Source organism: Rhinopithecus roxellana, chromosome 6 (genome assembly GCF_007565055.1).
Source record: "Rhinopithecus roxellana isolate Shanxi Qingling chromosome 6, ASM756505v1, whole genome shotgun sequence".
Classification (NCBI taxonomy): Eukaryota; Metazoa; Chordata; class Mammalia; order Primates; family Cercopithecidae; genus Rhinopithecus; species Rhinopithecus roxellana.
The window spans coordinates 116,924,624-116,945,039 of record NC_044554.1 but is presented as its reverse complement, the minus strand read 5'-3'; the positions used below and the strand labels follow the sequence as shown (position 1 = coordinate 116,945,039).

General features: G+C 37.7%; 1 protein-coding gene across 5 annotated transcripts in view; it reads right to left on the bottom strand.

The window, feature by feature from the left end:
• The window catches only part of CROT (carnitine O-octanoyltransferase), a 61,044-nt gene that overhangs the window by 34,657 nt on the left and 5,971 nt on the right, over nucleotides 1-20,416 (bottom strand). For all 5 annotated transcript variants that reach the window (XM_010370643.2, XM_030932683.1, XM_010370642.2 and 2 more), the window contains 4 exons: nucleotides 13,334-13,458; nucleotides 11,118-11,299; nucleotides 10,833-10,957; nucleotides 4,058-4,166 (listed from right to left, as the gene is read on the bottom strand). In XM_010370643.2, the coding sequence (XP_010368945.2) occupies nucleotides 4,058-4,166; nucleotides 10,833-10,957; nucleotides 11,118-11,299; nucleotides 13,334-13,458 (541 nt within the window). The remainder of the gene's footprint in view (nucleotides 1-4,057; nucleotides 4,167-10,832; nucleotides 10,958-11,117; nucleotides 11,300-13,333; nucleotides 13,459-20,416) is intronic.

Here is a 20,416-nt window from a genome sequence, read left to right as displayed (position 1 = left end):
CTCTAACTTCAACACCATTTTCTCTCTCAATCTCTGTTACCAAAGTTCCAAAGTTCCAAAAGCTTGTTGGATATCTCTACTTCAATTCCTGCCAACATTTCCAATGAAATGTACATTTAAACATTATCTCCCCCCTTTCCCACAATTTTTTTTTAAAAGATCTTAAATAATAATGTATGTATAAATCTTCATGTCCTCAGATTAGGCAATGGTTTCTCATATACAATACCAGAAGCACATGTAACAACAACAAAAAAGATAAAATTGGATTTTGTCAAAATGAAAAATATTGTGCATCAAAAGAGGCCATCAAAAAAGTGAAAAGCCAAGCCTAGGAGATATAATTTGCTAAATTATATATCTGTAAAAAGACTTATATCTAAAGAACTATTACAATTCAATAATAAAAAGACAACCTCATTTAAAAATTGGCCAAGTAACTGATTAGACATCTCTCCAAGGAAGATATGTACAAATGGCCAAAAGGTATGTGAAAAAATCTTCAACATCATTATCAAATATAAACTACAATGAGATCCCACTTTACCCTTACTAGCATGGCTACAATAAAAAAGGCAGACAATAAGTGTTGGTGAAGATGTGGAGAAACTGGAACCCTAATATACTGCGCCATTTTGGAAAACTCTCTGGTAGTTTCTCAATAGTTAAACATAGAATTACCACATGACCTGGCAATTCTACTCCTAAAATATACCCGAGAAATGAAAACATACATTTACATGAAAACCTGTACACAATATTCAAGGAAGCATTATGAATAATTTACTATTTGTCTATTATTCATAATAGACAAAAAGTAGAAACAACTCAAATGTCCATCAACTGATGAATAGTTAATAAAATGTGGCATATCTGTAAAACAGAATGTTATTCAGCAATAAAAAGGAATAAAGCATTCATACATGCTAAAACATGGATGAACCTTGAAAAAATTATGCTAAGTGAAAGAAGCCACACACAAAAGGCTACATGTTGTAAGATGCCATTCCTATATTAATGAAATGTATAAAATAGGCACATTTATAGAGGCAGAAAGTAGACTGGTGGTTGTCAGAACTTTCGGGGTTTTTTTAAGGCAAAAACAGAAATCTAGATGTTTATGTAGAATTTCGTGATTTTTAAATAGTGATTCAAATTCTGCTATCCAAGCAAAATAAGTCACAGGCTGAATGTAGCCCATGAAGCACATGTGTTCAATTTCTGGAAGAGTGGCTTTGGATAATCCAATTATAAGCCTGATCTAATAATTATATGTCAAATTTAAAGCACACTAACTAAAACATGTAATGGGAAGACATACAAATATTATCCAAGATATAAAAGCAAATGATTAAAAAGATAAATCTGCCTAAATCAAAATTAAGATTGGACAATTTCCAAAATTTGCTTCAAGTTACCTGGAAGAAAATGTTTGCAACACACATAATCTATAATGGATTAATGTGGAGACCATATAAATAATTGCTATAAATCAATAAGAATAAAGTAAAATAGCCAATAGAAAAATAGGCCAAAGTAACTCACAGAAAACACAAATAAGTGGCCTATAAAACATACAAAAATGCTCAACTTCACTTGTAATGAGGGATATGCAAATTCAAACAACAATGAAAACCATTTTTCACCTGTCAGTTCACTAGATATAGCTTTTTTTTTTTTTTTTTTTTTTTTTTTTGAGACAGGGTCTTGGTCTGTCACCCAAGGCTGGAGTGCAGTGGCATGATCACAGCTCACTGTAGCCTCAACCTCCTGGGCTCAAGTAGCTGGGAGCACTCCCACCCCAGTCTTCCAAGTAGCTGGGAGCACTCCCAAGTAGCACTATCATGTCCAGCTAATTTTTTAACTCTTTGTAGAGACAGGGTCCCCCTGTGTTGCCCAGGCTGGTATTCAACTCCTGACCTTATATCATCCTCCAGCCTCAGTCTCCCAAAATGTTGCAATTACAGGCATGAGCCACTGTGTCCCCCCGCCACCAGATATGTTTTAAGTTTAACAGTACCATGTCAACAATGATTAGAAGTGGGTGTCCTCACATAAAATACTGGCAGAAAAAACAATGCCACTGTGGATGACAATTTGACTTATTCAAAAATTTTACATGTATACATCAGATGATGTGAAAATTTCACTTCTAATATCAAACCGTAGATATTTTATCCAAATACACAAAGAGGCATGTTTGAACATGTTGATTATTTGTTATAGCAACAAATGGAAACAACTTTAATGTCATATCATAGAGAAATGGTAACATCAACTATAATATATCCATTTGATGGAATTATATGTAATAGTTTAAAAGAATAAGGTAGATGTATTTGTACCAATAGAAAAGATTACATTTATTGTTGATTAAAAGAAGCTAGTGAGAAAAATAACACTATTTTTTAAACGTGCAACTACCCCTGTGCCTCATGTCAAACACAAAAATCAATTAACTCCAGGAAGTCTATAAATACAAATGTAAAAGGCAAAACAAAATTCTAGAACATAAGAAATTATCTTCTTCGCAATGAGTTAGGGAAAAATTTTTTAAAACAGAACACAAAATGTATCATCTGTATGGTAAAGATTAAAAGATTAATAAACTGGACTACATTCAATTAAGAACTTCTGTTTACCAGGAAGATGTGTTTAATAGAACAAAAGATTAGTTATCAACATCTTCTATTCTGTGTATTGCAACACACACGACCAAGTAAGAACTCTTACCCAGAATGTATAAAGAACTCCTACAACACTCACACACCAGTAGACATAACTGCTTTGGAAAACTGGCATTATCTATTGAAGCTGAACATACACACACCCTATGACTTGGCAAATTCTCTCCTGGGTGTGTTCCAGACAGAAATACATGCATGTGTACACCAAAAGACTTACACAAGGATTTTCACAGTAGCCTTTTAAAAATAATAATGTAAACTGTAAACAATCTAAATGACTGCCCCTGGGAAGGAGTGAAAGTATGGAAGAGGGATGAGGGGAATCTTCTGGAATATTAGAAATGTTCTAATTTTTGACCTGGGTGCAGGTTACATGAGTATTTAGCTGTACATTTCTGTGTGCAGTTTTGTACATGTTTGCAATATTTATTAAAAATAATTTGAGTTATAAATACATATATATACCCAACAATTAGAAAACAATTAGAGCAACTGGTCATCTGTTAATAATATTAAAATACTGTTTATTTGGCTGGGTGTGGTGGCTCACGCCTGTAATCTCAGCACTTTGGGAGGCCCAGGTGGGTAGATCACTACATCAGGAGATCGAGACCATCCTGGCTAACACGGTGAAACCCTGCCTCTACCAAAAATACAAAAAATTAGCCAGGCATGGTGGCGGGCGCCTGTAGTCCCAGCTACTCGGGAGGCTGAGGCAAGAGAATGGGGTGAACCTGGGAGGTAGAGCTTGCAGTGAGCCGAGATCGCGCCACTGTACTCCAGCCTGGGCAATAAGCAAGACTCTATCTCAAAAATAATAATAATAATAATCCATGGGAAAGTAAGGGAAAGGGCAAAAGAGGTATAGTTGAAACAGCACTGACTATGAGTTTATAACTGTTGATGCTAGGAGTTGGTAACTGTTGAAGTTAGGAGATGTGTACACAGGAGTTATCATTATAAATTCCCTATACATTTTGAAATTTTCCATAATATACTTTAAAACATATACATAGAAAATGTATACTATATGTATTTTTAAAGCTAGATATGCATGTAAATTCGTTGCAACAGGTACGGAAAGATGGAACACACTAAACTAGTAACAGTGATTAATTCTGAGGCAGGGAATGGAATTGGTAATATATGTAATGTTTTTCTTTTCTCCAAGTGAACATATTTATGTATGTCTAGTAAAATTTAAAAATAATTTAAATTAAAAGTACAAACAGACTTTTTTTTAAAAAAAGCATGTATAAAATTCTTATTTTTCAGCTTACTATCACCTTGAAAGGCAATTCTAAACATGTATATTTTAATTCAAGCAACACCATAAGACCTAATGAGATTCAAGAAAGTAGTCTGAAAACCTGAGAAGCTCTGGCGGGGTGACCAAACATCCTTCATGTATTACATCAAAGACAAAAGCTCGGCCTCGACACAGCACTACAATGTGGTTTGGGGAACGCCCTTCACTCTCTGGAAACAGAAACAGAAAACACAAGACTCAAATCTAAGGCTAAACAGGAGTAAAGATGCATATATCCAATAGAAGAAAAGTAGGCATTCTTCCAATATTTTAATCATATAGTCATCAAATACATCACATAACAAAAACAATGTATTAGTGGAATTGCAGTTACTATGATATAAATACATATTCCTGACACTTGTTCCATGTGAGACATCTAGAAATCCATGAGTTTCAAATACCCTGAAAACCACATAAATCCCAAACTACTACAGATCTTTCTAGATTTATTTAGAAACAGAAATGGGAAGGGGAGAAGGAGACCAGTGGAATCCTGGAGGAGAGCCATTTGAATTAACAGGTTTCTCTTTTGGATTATTTTAATGTTAATTACTCATCGGGTAATTTAATTACAGCAATATCTAGCTATGATAACTCAATAAAATAATTTTCAGTAGAAAAGGATACAGTATGCCTGAGTGGCAAAGGAAAAGAATTTTGTCCAGTCTGGCAACACCTGGTAAGCCACTGACAATGGATTATCTCTGATTTCTTTGGCACACCTTAACTCCCCAAGTACTGTTTGTTTGCTGTAAACCTCAGACTATTGTTATATAGCCCCATCTTTAGGTACTTGTCCTTTTGCCAAGGATCTTCTTATACGATCCCTGCCCCACCTTCTAAGAAAAGGAAACGGTAAAAGAGGAAGAAAGAGAAGACATACACTGCTGCTTGAAGGAAATATACTGGTGGGTATTATTTATGGGTCAGTATCAAGTGCTTTACATACATTATCTCATGAAATATTTTCATCAACTATGAGGAAGAACAGTCTCCTGATAATATTACTCTTTTTTCTCTTATACCTATTTCCTCAAGACCTAGAGGGTGAGGTATGTATTTTCCTTGTTCCTCATGGCTACCTCTAAACCATTTCTTCTTTCTTCCCCTTCAAAAACCTCCAGACCCTTTTATCTCGACTACCACTACTCTTTTATTGCTGTCATCTCCTGACCACATCCCTTTCAAAGTTTAGGGCTGGGAAAGAAAAAAGAAAATAAACCTGATGCCAAATTAATCAATAAATGGTTGGAAAGGGTGAGGGTGGCAGAAGGGTGCTACCTCAGGATAAACCTGGGGGATATTTGAGCAGAAAACCGAATGAAGTGAGAAAAGTATGCCACGGAAATACCCGCAGAAGAGTGTTTCAGGCAGAGGAAACAGCAAGCACAAAGGCATTAGAATAAACATGAGTTGATGTGCTTAAAGGAAAATAAGGTCAGTGCAGCTGTGGCACAGAGAAAAGGGTAGAGTGGTAGATAAGGTTGAGACCCAATTATACTGGCCTCAGAAAGTGGTTTCCAGTATGATGGGAAGGAAATCAATGGACGGTTTTAAGCAGGGGAGTGATAATGTGATCTAACTAAAAAGATCACTCCGGCTGCTACATGGAGAACAGATTATAAGGGTGAAGAGAAGGTTTGGCAAATTAGGAAGTGACTAAAGTGGTCCAGGTGAGAACAATCTACGAGAGACGGGATGGTGGCTTCGACTGGGGCCTGATACTTGAAGGAGACAAGAGGTGAACTGTTTTTGTTTTAAGATGGAAGATATTACAGATTGGAACAATCAAGTAAAGAAAGAAAACTGATAAGCGACAGGGAGAGAGGATAATGCAAAAGCAAGGTCCCTGACTAGGCAAGAGGAACCGGGACACAGCACAGATATAGAAGAGTTGTCCTTAGGAGTCAGAGGAGTTAATCTATTTTTCAAAAAGAAAAGTATATGAATTTGCAGTAACATATTACAAGGGGGTAGGGAATGGGCAAATATTTGAATTAGTATATTTACACTGGTTGCAAAAACAAGTTACTACTGACTTAGTAGCTTAAAACAACACAAATTTATTATCTTACAGGTCTAAGGACCAGAAATCTGAAATGTGGCTTACTGGGCTAAAATGAAGGTGCTGTCAGGGCTGTGTTCCTTCTAGAGGCTCTAGAAGAAAATTGGTTTCCTTCCTTTCTCCAGCTTTTAGAGGCTATCCACATTCCTTGGGCTCATGAACCCCTTCTTCCATCTTCAAAGCCATGAAGGGAAGATCATAATCTTCTCATATTGCCATCTCTTTGGTTCTCTCCTTTGCCTCCCTCTTCCATGAATAAGGACCCCTGTGATTATACACTTTGGACACATGTGAATAATCCAGGATAATGTCCCCATTTCAAGGCCAACTGACTAGCAACCTGAATTCCTCTTTACCATGTAACCTAACATATTAACAATTTCAGGAATTTGAAAGTAGACATCTATGGGGGACCATTATTCTGCCCAGCACTGGAAGGCTGCTAAATGTCATGATGGGAAGATTGCTCATATTTCTTGAGAAGAAGAAGAGTTTGTTAGCTAAAAAGAAGGAGGGAGAAAGGCATAAAACAGTTTTCTCTGGAAGAGAAAGAATAAGCTAACCAAGGAAGATAGCACAGTAGTGCTGGAGGCCAACTTGAGATTTAACTGAGATCATTAAGTGAGGTGTTGCGGTTTTCTCTGGCCAAGTAAATTGCTAGAGTAGGTATCTTTGATATGTCGAGAAAAGACAAACTAAATTTTAAACGATGTTTAGGTTTTACCACATTAGTACTGAGGAGGGGTGACAAAGATTTGAATGTGTATGCCTGGGAGTAATGATGGTGAAGAACCAGAAAGAAGCGAAGACTTGGGGAAGTAGGAATGGAGCTGTGACGAGCAGTAGCATCATTAAACTGTAAATCACAACGTGGCCAAAGGAATGGCTGAGTTGGAGTAATGAAAGATGTAGTTTCCTAGAGCTATAAACTGAAGGAAATGAGAGCCTATGGATCGTCTACAATTGAAAGCTAAAATCATCAAGAATGTGACTGAGATAGTAATGGAAAGAAAGACAGGCACTGGAGCTAAAGCAATCAATAGATGAAGGGTAATGGGCAGGAGGTAAGTCACTGCAACAAGGTAGTGGTGATATAACCTGAAGGCATTTTTTCCCCCAAAAAGGCTAAAATTGTTAAGGAAGAAGGGAAAACAGAAAGGGCAAAGGGAAACAAAAAGGATACCAACACCTCCCACAGGCCCTGTAGTGCTATGTAAAAGAAAAAGAAAAATCCCCCTTGAGAGGGTACAGGGGAAGTAGTAAGCTTAATGAATAATCAAGCTTTAGTAACATCTTTCAGAGAAAAAGTAGAGGATATAATGGATTTTGCTGATCATGAGCTCCAGAAAGTACAGCAGAAGGGTTTAGGGAAGTCGTGAGGGTATATCGGAGCAATGAGAAATTTGGATCAAATTAGACCATGCACAAATCCATGAATCCAGTTGACAAGGGATAACATGAACAGTCTGGGCTTTTTGTGTAAATGTGGCAAAGAGGGATGAAAAGTATGACTGAATTAGTCTCAATGGTCTCTTAGCGGGTAGGTAAAAACAAATAAATAAACAACAACAGGCTGGGTGCTGTGGCTCACACGTGTAATCCCAACACTTTGGGGGCTGAGGCGGGCAGATTGCTTGAGTTCAGGAATTCAAGACCAGCCTGGGCAACATGGCAAAACCCGGTCTCCACAAAAAATACAAAAATTAGCCCGGTGTGGTGGCATGTGCCTGGTCCCAGCTACTCAGGAGGCTGAAGTGGGAAGACTGCTAGAGCCCAGGAGGTCGAGGTTGCAGTGAGCCGTAATCGCACCACTGCATTCCACCCTGGGTGACAGACCAAAAAAAAAAAAAGGACAAGCAAAAAACAAAAAACTAGTTCTAATTATAGCCTGCTTATTGAGACTAACCTCAGTGACTTAAATGCTGCCCATCCTATGAACACTCATTTTTTTCAATTTTCTCTCTTTTTTTTTTTTTTTGTTTTATTTTTTTGAGATGGAGTCTCACTCTGTTGCCCAGGCCAGAGTGCAGTGGCATGATCTCAGCTCACTGCAACCTCCCACTCATGAGCTCAAGCGAATCTCCTGCCTCAGGTTCTCGCGTAGCTGGGACTACAGGTGCGAGCCACTGTGCCCAGCTAAATTTTCTGTATTTTTAGTAGAGATGGGGTTTCACCATGTTGGCCAGGCTGTTCTCAAACTCCTGACCTCAGGTGATCGGCCCCCCTAGGCCTCCCAAAGTGCTGGGACTACAGGCATGAGCCACCATGTCTGGCCCAATTTTCACTTTACTCGGGATAGGTTCAATGGCCCCAAATTATTTTGCCATTGCAAAAAGCTTTAATCCTTCAGCCCCTCTTCCTTTGTACCTGCCCCTCCTGCCCCTCACTGATGCTGAAGAAAAAAACACAACACGTCATCTCAACTAACTTTAAATGCATGAACACACATCTCAAATGGGCACTCAGCAGTGTTCAGTAACTCCATTATTTCCACAGCATGTTTATTTTTCCCACTTTCCAAAAAGAATATTTCAAATCTCCTTTCTCTTCAAATCTTCCATCCCAGTTGATGACCTCAGTTTTTATTTCACTAAAAACATAAGCAATACAAAGTACCTCCTCATCTTCCTACAGCAAAACTGGCCAATCTGTTTGCTTCTAGATTCACATTTTCTGCATTCCCTCCTATTGCCTCTCTTCTTTGATCCTGTCAAAGACTAACCCTCCACCTTTCTGCTCCTGATCCTCTTACCTTTGACCTTCTCAATGACTTTGGCTCCTTATCATCTCCCCTGAAAGATTATTTTTCCTCCTCTCCTGTATCAATGCCTATGATGTAATATCACAATCTTAAACAAATTATTTTTGATCTCCCAGTGCACATCAAAACTTTTCTTGCAAGCATTATTTCCAAATGTTACCACTACTTCATCAATCTGCTTTTGTCTCTTCCAGCTGGGCTTCCCTCTTCAACTTTCACTAAAACTGCATTTTAAATGCAAACCAAACACCTTACCTTGGTTTATAAAGTACCATATGATCTACTTTCTAGTCACCTTTCCAATCTGCCCCTCCATCTCCCTCCTGTGTACCCTGCTCCATCCATACTGCCCTTTGAATCTGCCAAGTTTATTCCTGCCCAGGGCATTCTGCCCTTAACACACACAAAAAATAACAACAACAACAAAAGTGAACTAAACAAAAGAAAGTCAAAAAACTCTGCAGGTTCATCTTATCATTCAGATCCTTGGAGAGGCCTTCCCTGACTATCTAATACGAAACAGCCATGTAGTTACTTATCTTATTTGAACACTCTGTATACTATTTGCCATGAATTCTTTTTTTTTTTTCATGTCTACCTCACACTTTATCCCTATCTCTACATGTCTTCACAGGTAAGCCCCAAAATATAATAACCATGTCAGCTTCAACCAACATGTCAAGAGATGCATTAATGAATCCCCATTTTACAAACTATAACTCAAAAGAGTCACCTTATCTAAGGATATACCTACTAAGTGATAAAGACAATTCAAAACTAGGTCTATTGATATTAGTTCTTAACTGGTATGCATATTTTCTTTTTTTGCTATTACTCTTCTTACATTGATTTTATCTTGTTCATCTTTTACATTAAACTTCAGACCATGAATAACTCAGTTTCCCTAATCCTTTAATTGTTTCACTGGTAACATCAAGATAAATATATGTGGGCTTGAGGACGTAAATATCTCAAGCATGTAAACAAGTTTACAAAGAAGAGTTGAATTCCACATGCAAGTAAGCTCATATCCCTCATACTATGAGCATGATTGGCTATAAATATTTTACTTTTAAATAACATTTTATGTAAGAAAAAATCCATTCATAATTATACTCTTCAGTAAGTGTAAACTGTGAAAAAAACAGTTACCACAGCAGATTTTTCCACTTCAAGATAAGCTAGGACACCAAGGAGAAACTGCCATTAAACTGCCAGTTTTAAAAAAAATTGATGAGTCAATCTGAACTCATGTGTCTCTAAGAAGAGTGACTCCAAGCCAGCCAGGCATGGTGGCCCATGCCTGTAATCTCAGCACTTCTGGAGGCTGAGGCAGACAGACTGCTTGAGCCCAGGAGTTTGAGACCAGCCTGGGCATCATGGTGAAACTCCGTCTCTACAAAAAATACACAATTAGCCAGGTGTGGCAGTGTCTGCTTATAGTCCCAGCCACTCGTGAGACTGAGGCAAGAGGACCACTTATGTCCAAGAGGTGGAGGTTGCAGTGAGCTGAGATCGCAACCTGGGCAACAGAGTGAGACCCTGTCTCAAAAAAAAGGAAGAGTGATTCCAGGCTTTTACCTCATATAAGGTGGAGGGACAAGCAGACTCACAGGGAGACTGTGGCATGATGAGCACATATAAGCAAACACTTAAAAAGACAATTCAGGTAATAAAAAATGATGGTAGAAAGAGAAGCATCCAGATCACATGTTTCAGGATTTTCTTAATACTCTGATTCTACTCTTTAACTAAACTTTAAACTTTCAAATGATGGAATATAAGCATCGGGTTTGTGTTGAACCATGTAAGACACATTTAGAAAATCCATTGCCATAAATCACATCTGAACTAATCAGAATGATTCAAATATAAGGCTCACAGAAAACCTTTCTTTGTCAAAGTCCCAACAGTAATATTCTTCAAAAGTGTATGTTCCATCACATCATAGTAGGCTACCCAAATTCCAGTGCCTCTACTAAAAAAGATACCTGAATTATTACTTACCGGTCCTAAAATAATTCATAATTGAGTCTCTAGTAATTCCTGGAACCTTGCAGGTAGAAAATAGCATTCGGAATTGATTCATATCTAGAGGAGTATTTCCAACTTTATGAACAGGCACTTTTTCTCTATTAAAAAAAAAAAAGATTTTGACCAAGAAGTCATTATAAAATTTAAAAACCAGCCACAACTGAAGTATTCATCCCCAAATAAGTAAATTAAGCTTCTCAACATTTTGCTACCTGAGACTTCAGGTAAGCCTGTTACTAAATTCACACGTGTGCTTACTTTCTTAATAGCTGCCAGTAGTTCAAGTTATGCCAAAGAATTATACTTCCTCTTTCCAACTGAGTCCCTTCCTTTGGTGGCCAGTAGTGTTCAAAATGAGCTGCAGGACCCGCAAAGTTGACATTCAATTGTGATGGTATACGAACATCCAGATAGGCAACATTTAGCCACCACTCTTCCAGCTAAAAGAAATTGAGAACATCATCTTAATGTTCTTCATAATACATGAATGTGTCACTACTGGGAATTTTAAAAGCAAGCTACATTTGTCTTTAATTATTCTTCAACATTTAAAAACATGTTTTTTGGCTGGGTGAGGTGACTCACACCTATAACCCCAGCACTTTGGGAGGCCAAGGCAACATAGAGAGACCCTGTCTCTCCAAAAAAAAACATTTTAATTAGCTGGGCCTGCATGTAGTCTTAGCTACTCAAGAGGCTGAGGCAGGAGGATCACCTGAGCCCAGGAGTTCAAGGGCGCAGTGAGCTATGATTGTACCACTGCACTCCAGCCTTGGTAACAGAGAAAGACCCTGTCTCAAAAATAAATAAATAAAAACATGTTTTCTTGCTTTAAATCATCATACATATTGAGAAATGTTATTGTGATAATTTCTTTTCAGCAGGGAGCTATAGGATCTTAGGTATTATTTGGTTTAACTACACTATCAAAAACAAGTAGCAAGAAAGCACCAAAAGATACCTTCAGACATATCATTGTATTGTAGTCACAAGTATGCAACAAAGTACATAGGTGTTTCTTCAGAGTACTTGGGGCATAATAGATAATCAATAAATCCTTACCTAATCATAACAGTTATTAAGGTATTAACAATTTTCCTTTTCCAAACAGAAACTGAAATACTAAATCAGAAATATAAAAACTGGCTGGGCATAGTGGCTCACACCTGTAATTCCAGCACTTTGGGAGGCGGAGGCGGGCAGATCACTTGAGGCCAGGAATTTAAGACCAGCCTGGCCAACATGGCAAAACCCCATCTCTACAAAAAATACAAAAATCAGCTGGGTGTGGTGGTGCGCACCTGTAATTACAGCTACATAGGAGGCTGAGGCGCGAGAATAGCTTGAACCCGGGAGGCAGAGGTTGCAGTGAGCCGAGATTGCACCACTGCACTTAACCCTGGGCAACAGAGCGAGACTCTGTCTCCAAAAAATAAATACGTGAAAGAAAGAAATAAAAGAAATAAATAAAAGTTTTCAGTAGGCTTCAAAGTAATTTAGATTTTTCACAAACACTGTTTTCCATGTATCTCTCTTTCACAATATGCAATTGAATTCTATGCATAAGTAAGTACATCTTATCAAATTACCTAGAGTATTTTTTGAAGAAAGTGATGTTATAAACTATAATTAGTAATTCAGAAAGAGACATAAACAAAAAAGACACAGATAAAACAACAACTTCTTTACCTTTGCCCCACTTTAATTAAAATAACTCAAGGCTCAAAATTGAGAACAAAGGAATCAGGAAGTGTGAAATTTTATTATTCCATCACAGATATCAATGGTTCATCAAAAAAAAAATCAGCTTGCTTTTTATTTCTAAAACTAAATGATAGGTACAATAATTATTTCTAGACCAAGGCAATGCTTTTTAATTATAAAACCTTATCCTCTGATTCATAAAAGAGAATAACAGAAATGGTTCAGCTGAAGAAGTTAAATAATTTTGTGGAAAATTATTGAGACCTTCAATAAATATTATACTAGCTTCTTCCTCAATTTATCTAACTGAAATATACAATATACATAACCATTCTCCACTCTGATTTTTAATGATTCCCTTTCTCCATTGTACTGCTAAAATATTTCTATGCCACCTATGTGACATGTCCATTTTAGAATTTCAGATTTTTCCAGCTAGTCACCTGGACAAAATGTTTTTCTTAAGCATAGTCTACAGATCACCTGCAGCCAAACCATATGAAGTGATTGTTAAAATAAGAATCTCTGGGCCTCATTCCAGACATGTGAATCAGAATCACTTATCCCAGCAAATCTGCATTTTAACAAGTTCCCGAATCCACCCACTGAAAACTCCCAAAGTTAAGTGATTTATTCCTTCTTTTGGATTATGAAAATGACAATAATAAACTGTAAAAATTTTTACAGCAATAATTTAAAAATAAAAACTATGCACTTTTTATTTATCATTCTTTAAACATCATCAGTTATTCAATTGTAACAACAAATACCCAATTTCTTTTTCCTTTTGCCCTTTCAAGCAATTTCTGGTGCAATTTTTCTCCAATCCCACTTTGAAATTTTTGAACTATTTCTTCAGTTTTCCTATATTCTTCTTCATTTGCAAATGGTTTCACTAGAAAGGAAAAATACGTATTAAGGTATTTAGACCAAGTACCACCAACTCACCTGTATTATTACTAACTTACACAAATCTTAAGACTTGGATATATAAAATACAATACTGTACTAAATATCAGAGCTGAACAATCAAATTAAGAGTTGACAACATGAAAGTGGCAGAAAAGAAACAAATAAAAGATTTGGAAATCCTTGCTTGAGAGAGTGGGATTAGCAAGTTGGGAGGGAGCCAGGGAGATGGGGCAAAGGACTACATTTTTCATCACAAGCCTATTTACACTATCTGGCTTTTCAAACTGTGCAAAAATTAACATAAAGAGAGAAAAAAAACTTTGGATATTTTAAGGACATGGTTGACTCGAAAAACACGAGTTTGAACTGCACAGGTCCATTTATACCTAATAAAATGAGTGTGCTTGCCTCTCCTGTCCCTACTTCCACCTCCTCTCCCACCTCTGAGACAACAAGACCAGTCCCTCCTCTTCCTCCACATACTCAACATGAAAACCATCAGAATGAAAACTTTTATGATGATCCACTTCCACTTAATAGATAATAAATATACTTTTCCTTATCATTTTTAATAACATTTGCTTTAACTTAAATAACACAGAAAATAATACATATAACATAAAAATATCGGTTAATCAACTGTTTATGTTATTGGTAAGGCTTCTGGTCAATAGTAGGCTATTAGCAGTTCAGTACTTGAGGAGTCAAGAGTTGTACTTGGATTTTCTAATACACATGGGTCAGCTCTGCCAGCCCTGCATTGTTGAAGAGTCACCTATACTTTATTACAAGTCTAGATGAAGTAGTAATTAAACCTTCAACTTCTAACAGTGTTGTTAAGGAAGCAGGAGCTTAGGAGAGCCAGAGTAATGCCATTTTAATTTCAGCTCCATCTGCAGACTAACAAGGCACAATTCCTTGCTGGTCGTGACCCACATTCAGAAAATATTTACAGTTGAGTGAACAGCCTATAGATATCTACAAGGACACACTCCTAAACAGCAGAAAGTCCAGGTGTCCCAATATCCACAACAATATATGTTTTCAAGATACTTACAGATATGCTTGGATGTATTCACACACTAAAATGTCAAGGATAGTTTTATTTAAATCAATAGAATAATAAATTGTGTCATGTTGTCTGCTCACCCTCATGTAGACGTAGCTTAGTTTAGTCTTTACATTGATAAGGGCTCTATATAAGAAAAACTTAAAATAAGTATAGTGCATTCTTTTGCTTGCCCTCTGAGGATACCCTCCTTTACAATGGAGTAGCTTTCAATAAGCTGTCTCTTCTCACTGCCCTCTGCAACTCACCTTGAATTCCTTCCTGCGTGAGATCCAAGCACCCTCTTAGGGTCTGGATCAAGACCCCTTATCTGGTAACATCTTCTGGTGACTACAAAGGGACATTAGGATGAGATCCCATGCTGAGGAAATTCAGCTGACACAGCACTAATTGGCCACCTCTGATAAGTGGGGTCTGTCTTGGCATCCTATCAAGGATAGTATTTCTAGCCCAATGGGGTTAGAGTCTGAAGGGTATAATATTTGGGTTAGAGTCCCAGACCAATGGGGTGAGAGTCCCTGGGGTATAATAAAAATTAAAGTAGCCTTGCAAGATGTATGCCAGTATATGCTTTGGACTAATCCACTTTGTCCGCTTTGCCAGATATGGGAAAGCTACAGTTCTGGTCATTTCCCAGACTGTTGCCTTTGCTTTACTGCAGCCTTACAGTGGCCCCTATGGCCAGCCCAGAGGTTTACTGCATTCACTTTCCACACTTGCCTTTTGTCCATCACCTTTTCGTTTGCTTTGTCATGTCTCAGGATAGCATGGGAAACCTGAGGACTTACAAGGTTTGTTCTTGATATATGTATTTTGAGACAGAGTCTCGCTCTGTCGCCCAGGCTGGAGTGTGGCACAATTTTGGCTCACAGCAACCTCTGCCTCCCAGGTTCAGGTGATTCTCCTGCCTCAGCCTCCCAAGTAGCTAGAATTACAGGCGCCCACCACCATGCCCAACTAATTTTTGTATTTTTAGTAGAGACGGGGTTTCACCATGTTGGCCAGGCTGGTCTCAAACTCCTGACCTCAGGTGATCTGCCTGCTTTGGCCTCCCAAAGTACTGGAATTACAGATGTTAGCAACTGTGTCCAGCCTGTTCTTGCTATATCTTAACCATTGCAGGACTTAGATGCTTTTACACCCCACGTTAAAACAGGCAGAAATCTTTATCTGCTTGCCCCTGTGGAGTCCCATTCTCTTGTCTGAAGTTTCAGCCTGTTGGCATTCAGATGGTTACTTTTGCCCTGCAGTTATGAAATTAAATAGAGTCTTCCAAAGCTCTCTATTTTTCTCTTCTTTTCTGCCTGATTTGAATCTGTTATTATTAGACTACTAGTATTGAAATAAAACTTGTTGTTTAGGTTACTTGGAGATTTTGTTTTTCTTGTACAGTTCAACAGAACTGCAAAAGAAATGTACATGTTAGAAACTCATTTGAAACTGAAAAACAAAATGTGAAAAGGCAAAACAAACAAACAAAAACAAAAACAAAAAAACCTTCAAACTTCCATGAAGACTACTTTACCCAAAATTTTGATCCATGGCTTTCCTGGAGTGACTCACTGGATGTCTGGGTCATTTCCAATTTAAAAATGTTTATAATATGGGAAACATGTTTCTAAAATTTTGGCAGCTTGGGCAACATGGCGAAATCCCATCTCTATAAAAGATACAAAAATTAGCAGGGCATGGTGGCACCTGCCTGCAGTCCCAGCTACTCAGGAAGTTGAGGTTGGAGGATCACCTGAGCCGGGAGGTCAAGGCTGCAGTGACCCGTGACTGCACCACTGCACTCCAGCCTGAGTGACAGTGAGACCTCATCTCAGAAAAATAAAATAAAATAAAATTGTGGAATGATTTTATCTATAAAATGCTAACATCTGACAAACAATTCTAGGTTTCTTGCTTCCTAAGTTTTTGGATTCATGTATAGGTGAGTGCTCTTTGTTGTCTCTTCCTTTCCCTTTGTTGTCCCTTTTCCTTTTTGCAATATACTTTGCAATATACTCAGCCTTCTAAGCCCCAGGAGACGCAGGAATACTCATATTCCCCAGGTTGAGGTTAGAGGCCCCACCCAGAGTTGGATAACCTATTTGAGTCTCAGAGTCGTATTTGCCAGTACCTACTGTTTCTTAATCAGCTGTGTATTTGCTGTCTGTGCCTCACTAGTGACAGATGTCGCCCTGTGCTTGCATGCCCTGAAGTTTAAACCTATCCCTTTTTCTGGTCTTGATGATTTTCATTCTCTGGGTTATTTAATTCAGCATCTCTCAACTGAGGGAAGCAAACACTCTCCCGGTTGAAAAATAATAATAATTTTATATAATTTAGAGCTAATTTAAAATTTACCTATGAAAGAAGGTAAAAAGGAACAAGTAGGGAGAGAGAAATGTGAAAAAAGTTGTGAATATAAAAATGTATTTTTGGCCGGGCCCAGTGGTTCACGTCTGCAATACCAGCATGTTGGGAGGCTAAGGCAGGTAGATCACTGCCTTATGAGCTGAGGGCAGGAGTTCAAGACCAGCCTGGGCAAGATGGCAAAGCTCCATTTCTACAAAAAATACAAAAATTAGCCTGGTGTGGTGGTACATGTCTATAATCCCAGCTACTTGGGAGGCTGAGGTGGGAGGATCACTTGAGCCCGGAATGTCAAGGCTGCAATGAGCTGTGAATTTGCCACTGCACTCTAGCCTGGGCAAGAAAGCGAGCCCCTGTCTCAAAAAAAAAAAAAAATAATAATAATAATAACGTATTTTTGGTAAGAAAGATTATACAGAAGAGAATACTTTTGTATGAAAAAGAATCTTGTATGGTGAATTTTTGTCCTAAAGTAAAATGACTGATTATTTAGGAAAGAAAGAAGTTTAGAACAAGTCAGAAAGTCCAAGCATGTCATAGATGGTTTGTGTAAGTCATGATAAGATTTGTGAAGGGGAATTCATGAAAGGAATTTTTATGTGATTAAATTGGTTACAGTGAAAAGAAAATCATTTTTAAATGAGTCTTTCTAAATTTTGGTCCCTGATGTTAAAACAAGATTTTCTTAAGGTATTAATCTGCTCTTAATAATATTACAAGAAATTTTACTTTTATAAACTGTTTCTTTTAAAATGTCTCAGAATCATATCCCAGAAGTTCAACTTTTACTGTGTCTCACTGCTTATTGCTTTTTTGAGGTCTGAGAGAATTCTTTCCTTCAGCTTTGTCATCAGCTTCTTTTTTCCTCCAGTTCTAATTTTACTGTTGTTATGACCTAATGTGAAAATATTTTATCTTGAAAGTCTAGAAAAGCAATGTTTACCTCTAGTATAACTTGATTCTGTACTTTTGGTTTTTAAAAATATATCTAAATTTTCAATGTAATCAAAAAACTAATGCTGTTCCTAAGAGTGAGGTAATCCTACGCTATAGCCATAACGTTGAACGTACTCTTCCTGGGTCCAGTTAAATTCAAGCACTTTTTTCATCAGGTTTGATGTCCAGGTTATCTAAATGGGCTTTCCATAAGGAAAAGTAGTCACACTGCAGAATTTTTTTTTGCCTTTTTGGTAACTGTCTTAAGAAACAAGATTTTATAATTTCTATGCTGTCTTTATTAGTTTTTTGGTGCTAAAACAACTAAGATTTAAAAGGGTTAAGGTTTTTACATCATGTAGCCTTCCATATTGCTTCTAAAGCATTTTCATTATCACTTTGGCTAAATGAGTAACTATTATTTTACAATGACCTCTGCTTCTGTTTTGATAAAGTGTCTTCAGCTTTTTAACATGTTTAATAAACATCCTCAAAATCAAAATCCTAAATTAAGTCTCTGACTTAGTCTTATTGCTGGATTTATAAAAGCTATAAAAATTAATTACTACAAGACTGTAGAATCTTTTTACAGCTTTTAGTCAGACCATGAACTCCATTATCACCATAATATAGTTTGGATGTCCCCTCCAAATCTCATGTTGAGATGTAACAACCAGTGTTGGAGGTGGGGCCTGGTGGGACGTGGCTGGATCATGGGAGCAGAGCCCTCATGAATGGCTTGGGCTGTCTCCTCTCCTTGGTGACAAGTGAGCCCTCAGTCTGACTTCACACAATATCTGGTTGTTTAAAAGTGTGTGGCAACTCTTCCTCCCTGTCACTCTCTCTTTCTTGCTCCTGTTTTCACCATGTGAACTGCCTGCTCCTGCTTCACCTCCTGCCATGATTGTAAGGTTCCCAAGGACTTTCCAGAAGCAGATGCCAGCACTATGCTTCCTGTACACCCTGCAGAACTGAGAGCCAATTAAACCTCTTTTTTGAAAATAAATTACCCAGTCTCAGGTATTTCTTTATATCAATGCAAAAACGGCTTAACACATACTACTTCCAGCCTGATAATTACATATACTAGAAAAAAATCAGTTAAAGGGCCAAGTGTAGTGGCTCACACCTGTAATCCCAGCACTTTCGGAGGCAGGGGCAGGTGGATCACTTGAGGTCAGGAGTTTGAGACTAGCCTAGCCAACTTGGTAAAACCCCATCTCTACTAAAACTACAAAAAGTTAGCTGGGCATGGTGGTGCATGACTGTAATCCCAGCTACTCAGGATGCTAAGTTGGGAGAATTGCTTAAGCCCAGGGGTCGGAGGTTGCAGTGAGCCAAGATTGCACCAATGCACTCCAGCCTGGGTGACAGAATGAGACCATGTTTCAAAAAAAAATAAAAAGAAAAGAAAAAAAGTTAAAGGACTCCCTCTAGTTCCTTAAAAGGGTCCTTATCAAGCGCTATTAACTAATCCTTGTGCCTTAAAGTTACAGGGCTTTGACTCCTGGGTACATATAGCTCATCTAAAGAAGGTACTGACTCCTGCCAGTATCTGATAGCAAGCTGAAACTAATCAAAGCCTTGTCTTTAGACCTGGACAATCAAAGTAAACTGTTTTCATGAGACCTACAGACAGAGACATGGAGACAGACCTGTATTCAAAACATTAAAATTCATTTAATAATTTTGCCTATATCTGAATATAATTTTTCTATGCCTTGATATTAAATAATTTAAGTATTTGGCTACATATGGGCTTCCTTTCCTGTCATTCTCAAAACTAGGTGGGGCTTATGACATTTTTGTTTAAAACATTAATTCCTTATGTTTTGTTTTCCTCCATAATTTGAAACTATTTAGTCCTTCTAGGCCCAGAGACTACCACATGAGATTGTAAGGGCTTGTTGTGGGGAATAAAATCAATTCAGGCCCTCCAAATCAAGGTCAGGCAAACTGCCTCTAAAGCTGAGCAAAATGCTTGTATTTTATATGGCTCACGGCTACAAGTCAAGATTAAAATAGCTTAATGGATAGAATTTATAAATAAGTAAATTTTGTAACCCTGCCATTTGGCTTTTGGCTCTTATGTTGCTTAAAAGGGGTTTTAAGGTTAATCAGTGTCTGCCCACCTCCATTCCCATCTGGCCTAGAATGTTAATTGGCCATAAGTCTTTTGTTTAAGTCCCTTGGCCATAGAGGTCCCACCAAGAGACATGATGGACCCAGGGCAGGTAGCACACCACCCTGACATCGATACTGGACAAAATAAGAGCTTGGCCATTGATGGCATACCTTGACAAAAAAAGGGGGGACTATAAACTAAAATAAGTAAATTTTTTAAAGTTCTAAGCCCTTTCCCAACAAAATGAACCCTCTTCTTGGCCAAAGGGCATCTAAAACAACTGAAAAACTAGTTCGGGCCATGAGGGGAAGCAGGGAGATTGAACATGCTTTGCTATATCTTTCCTCTTCTTGGAATTCAGTCATAACTGACTAGCTTAGCATTAAAATAGAAATCATAAGATTGACAAAACAGACTCTTTATGGCAATAAAATACCAAATTATAAATAGGAT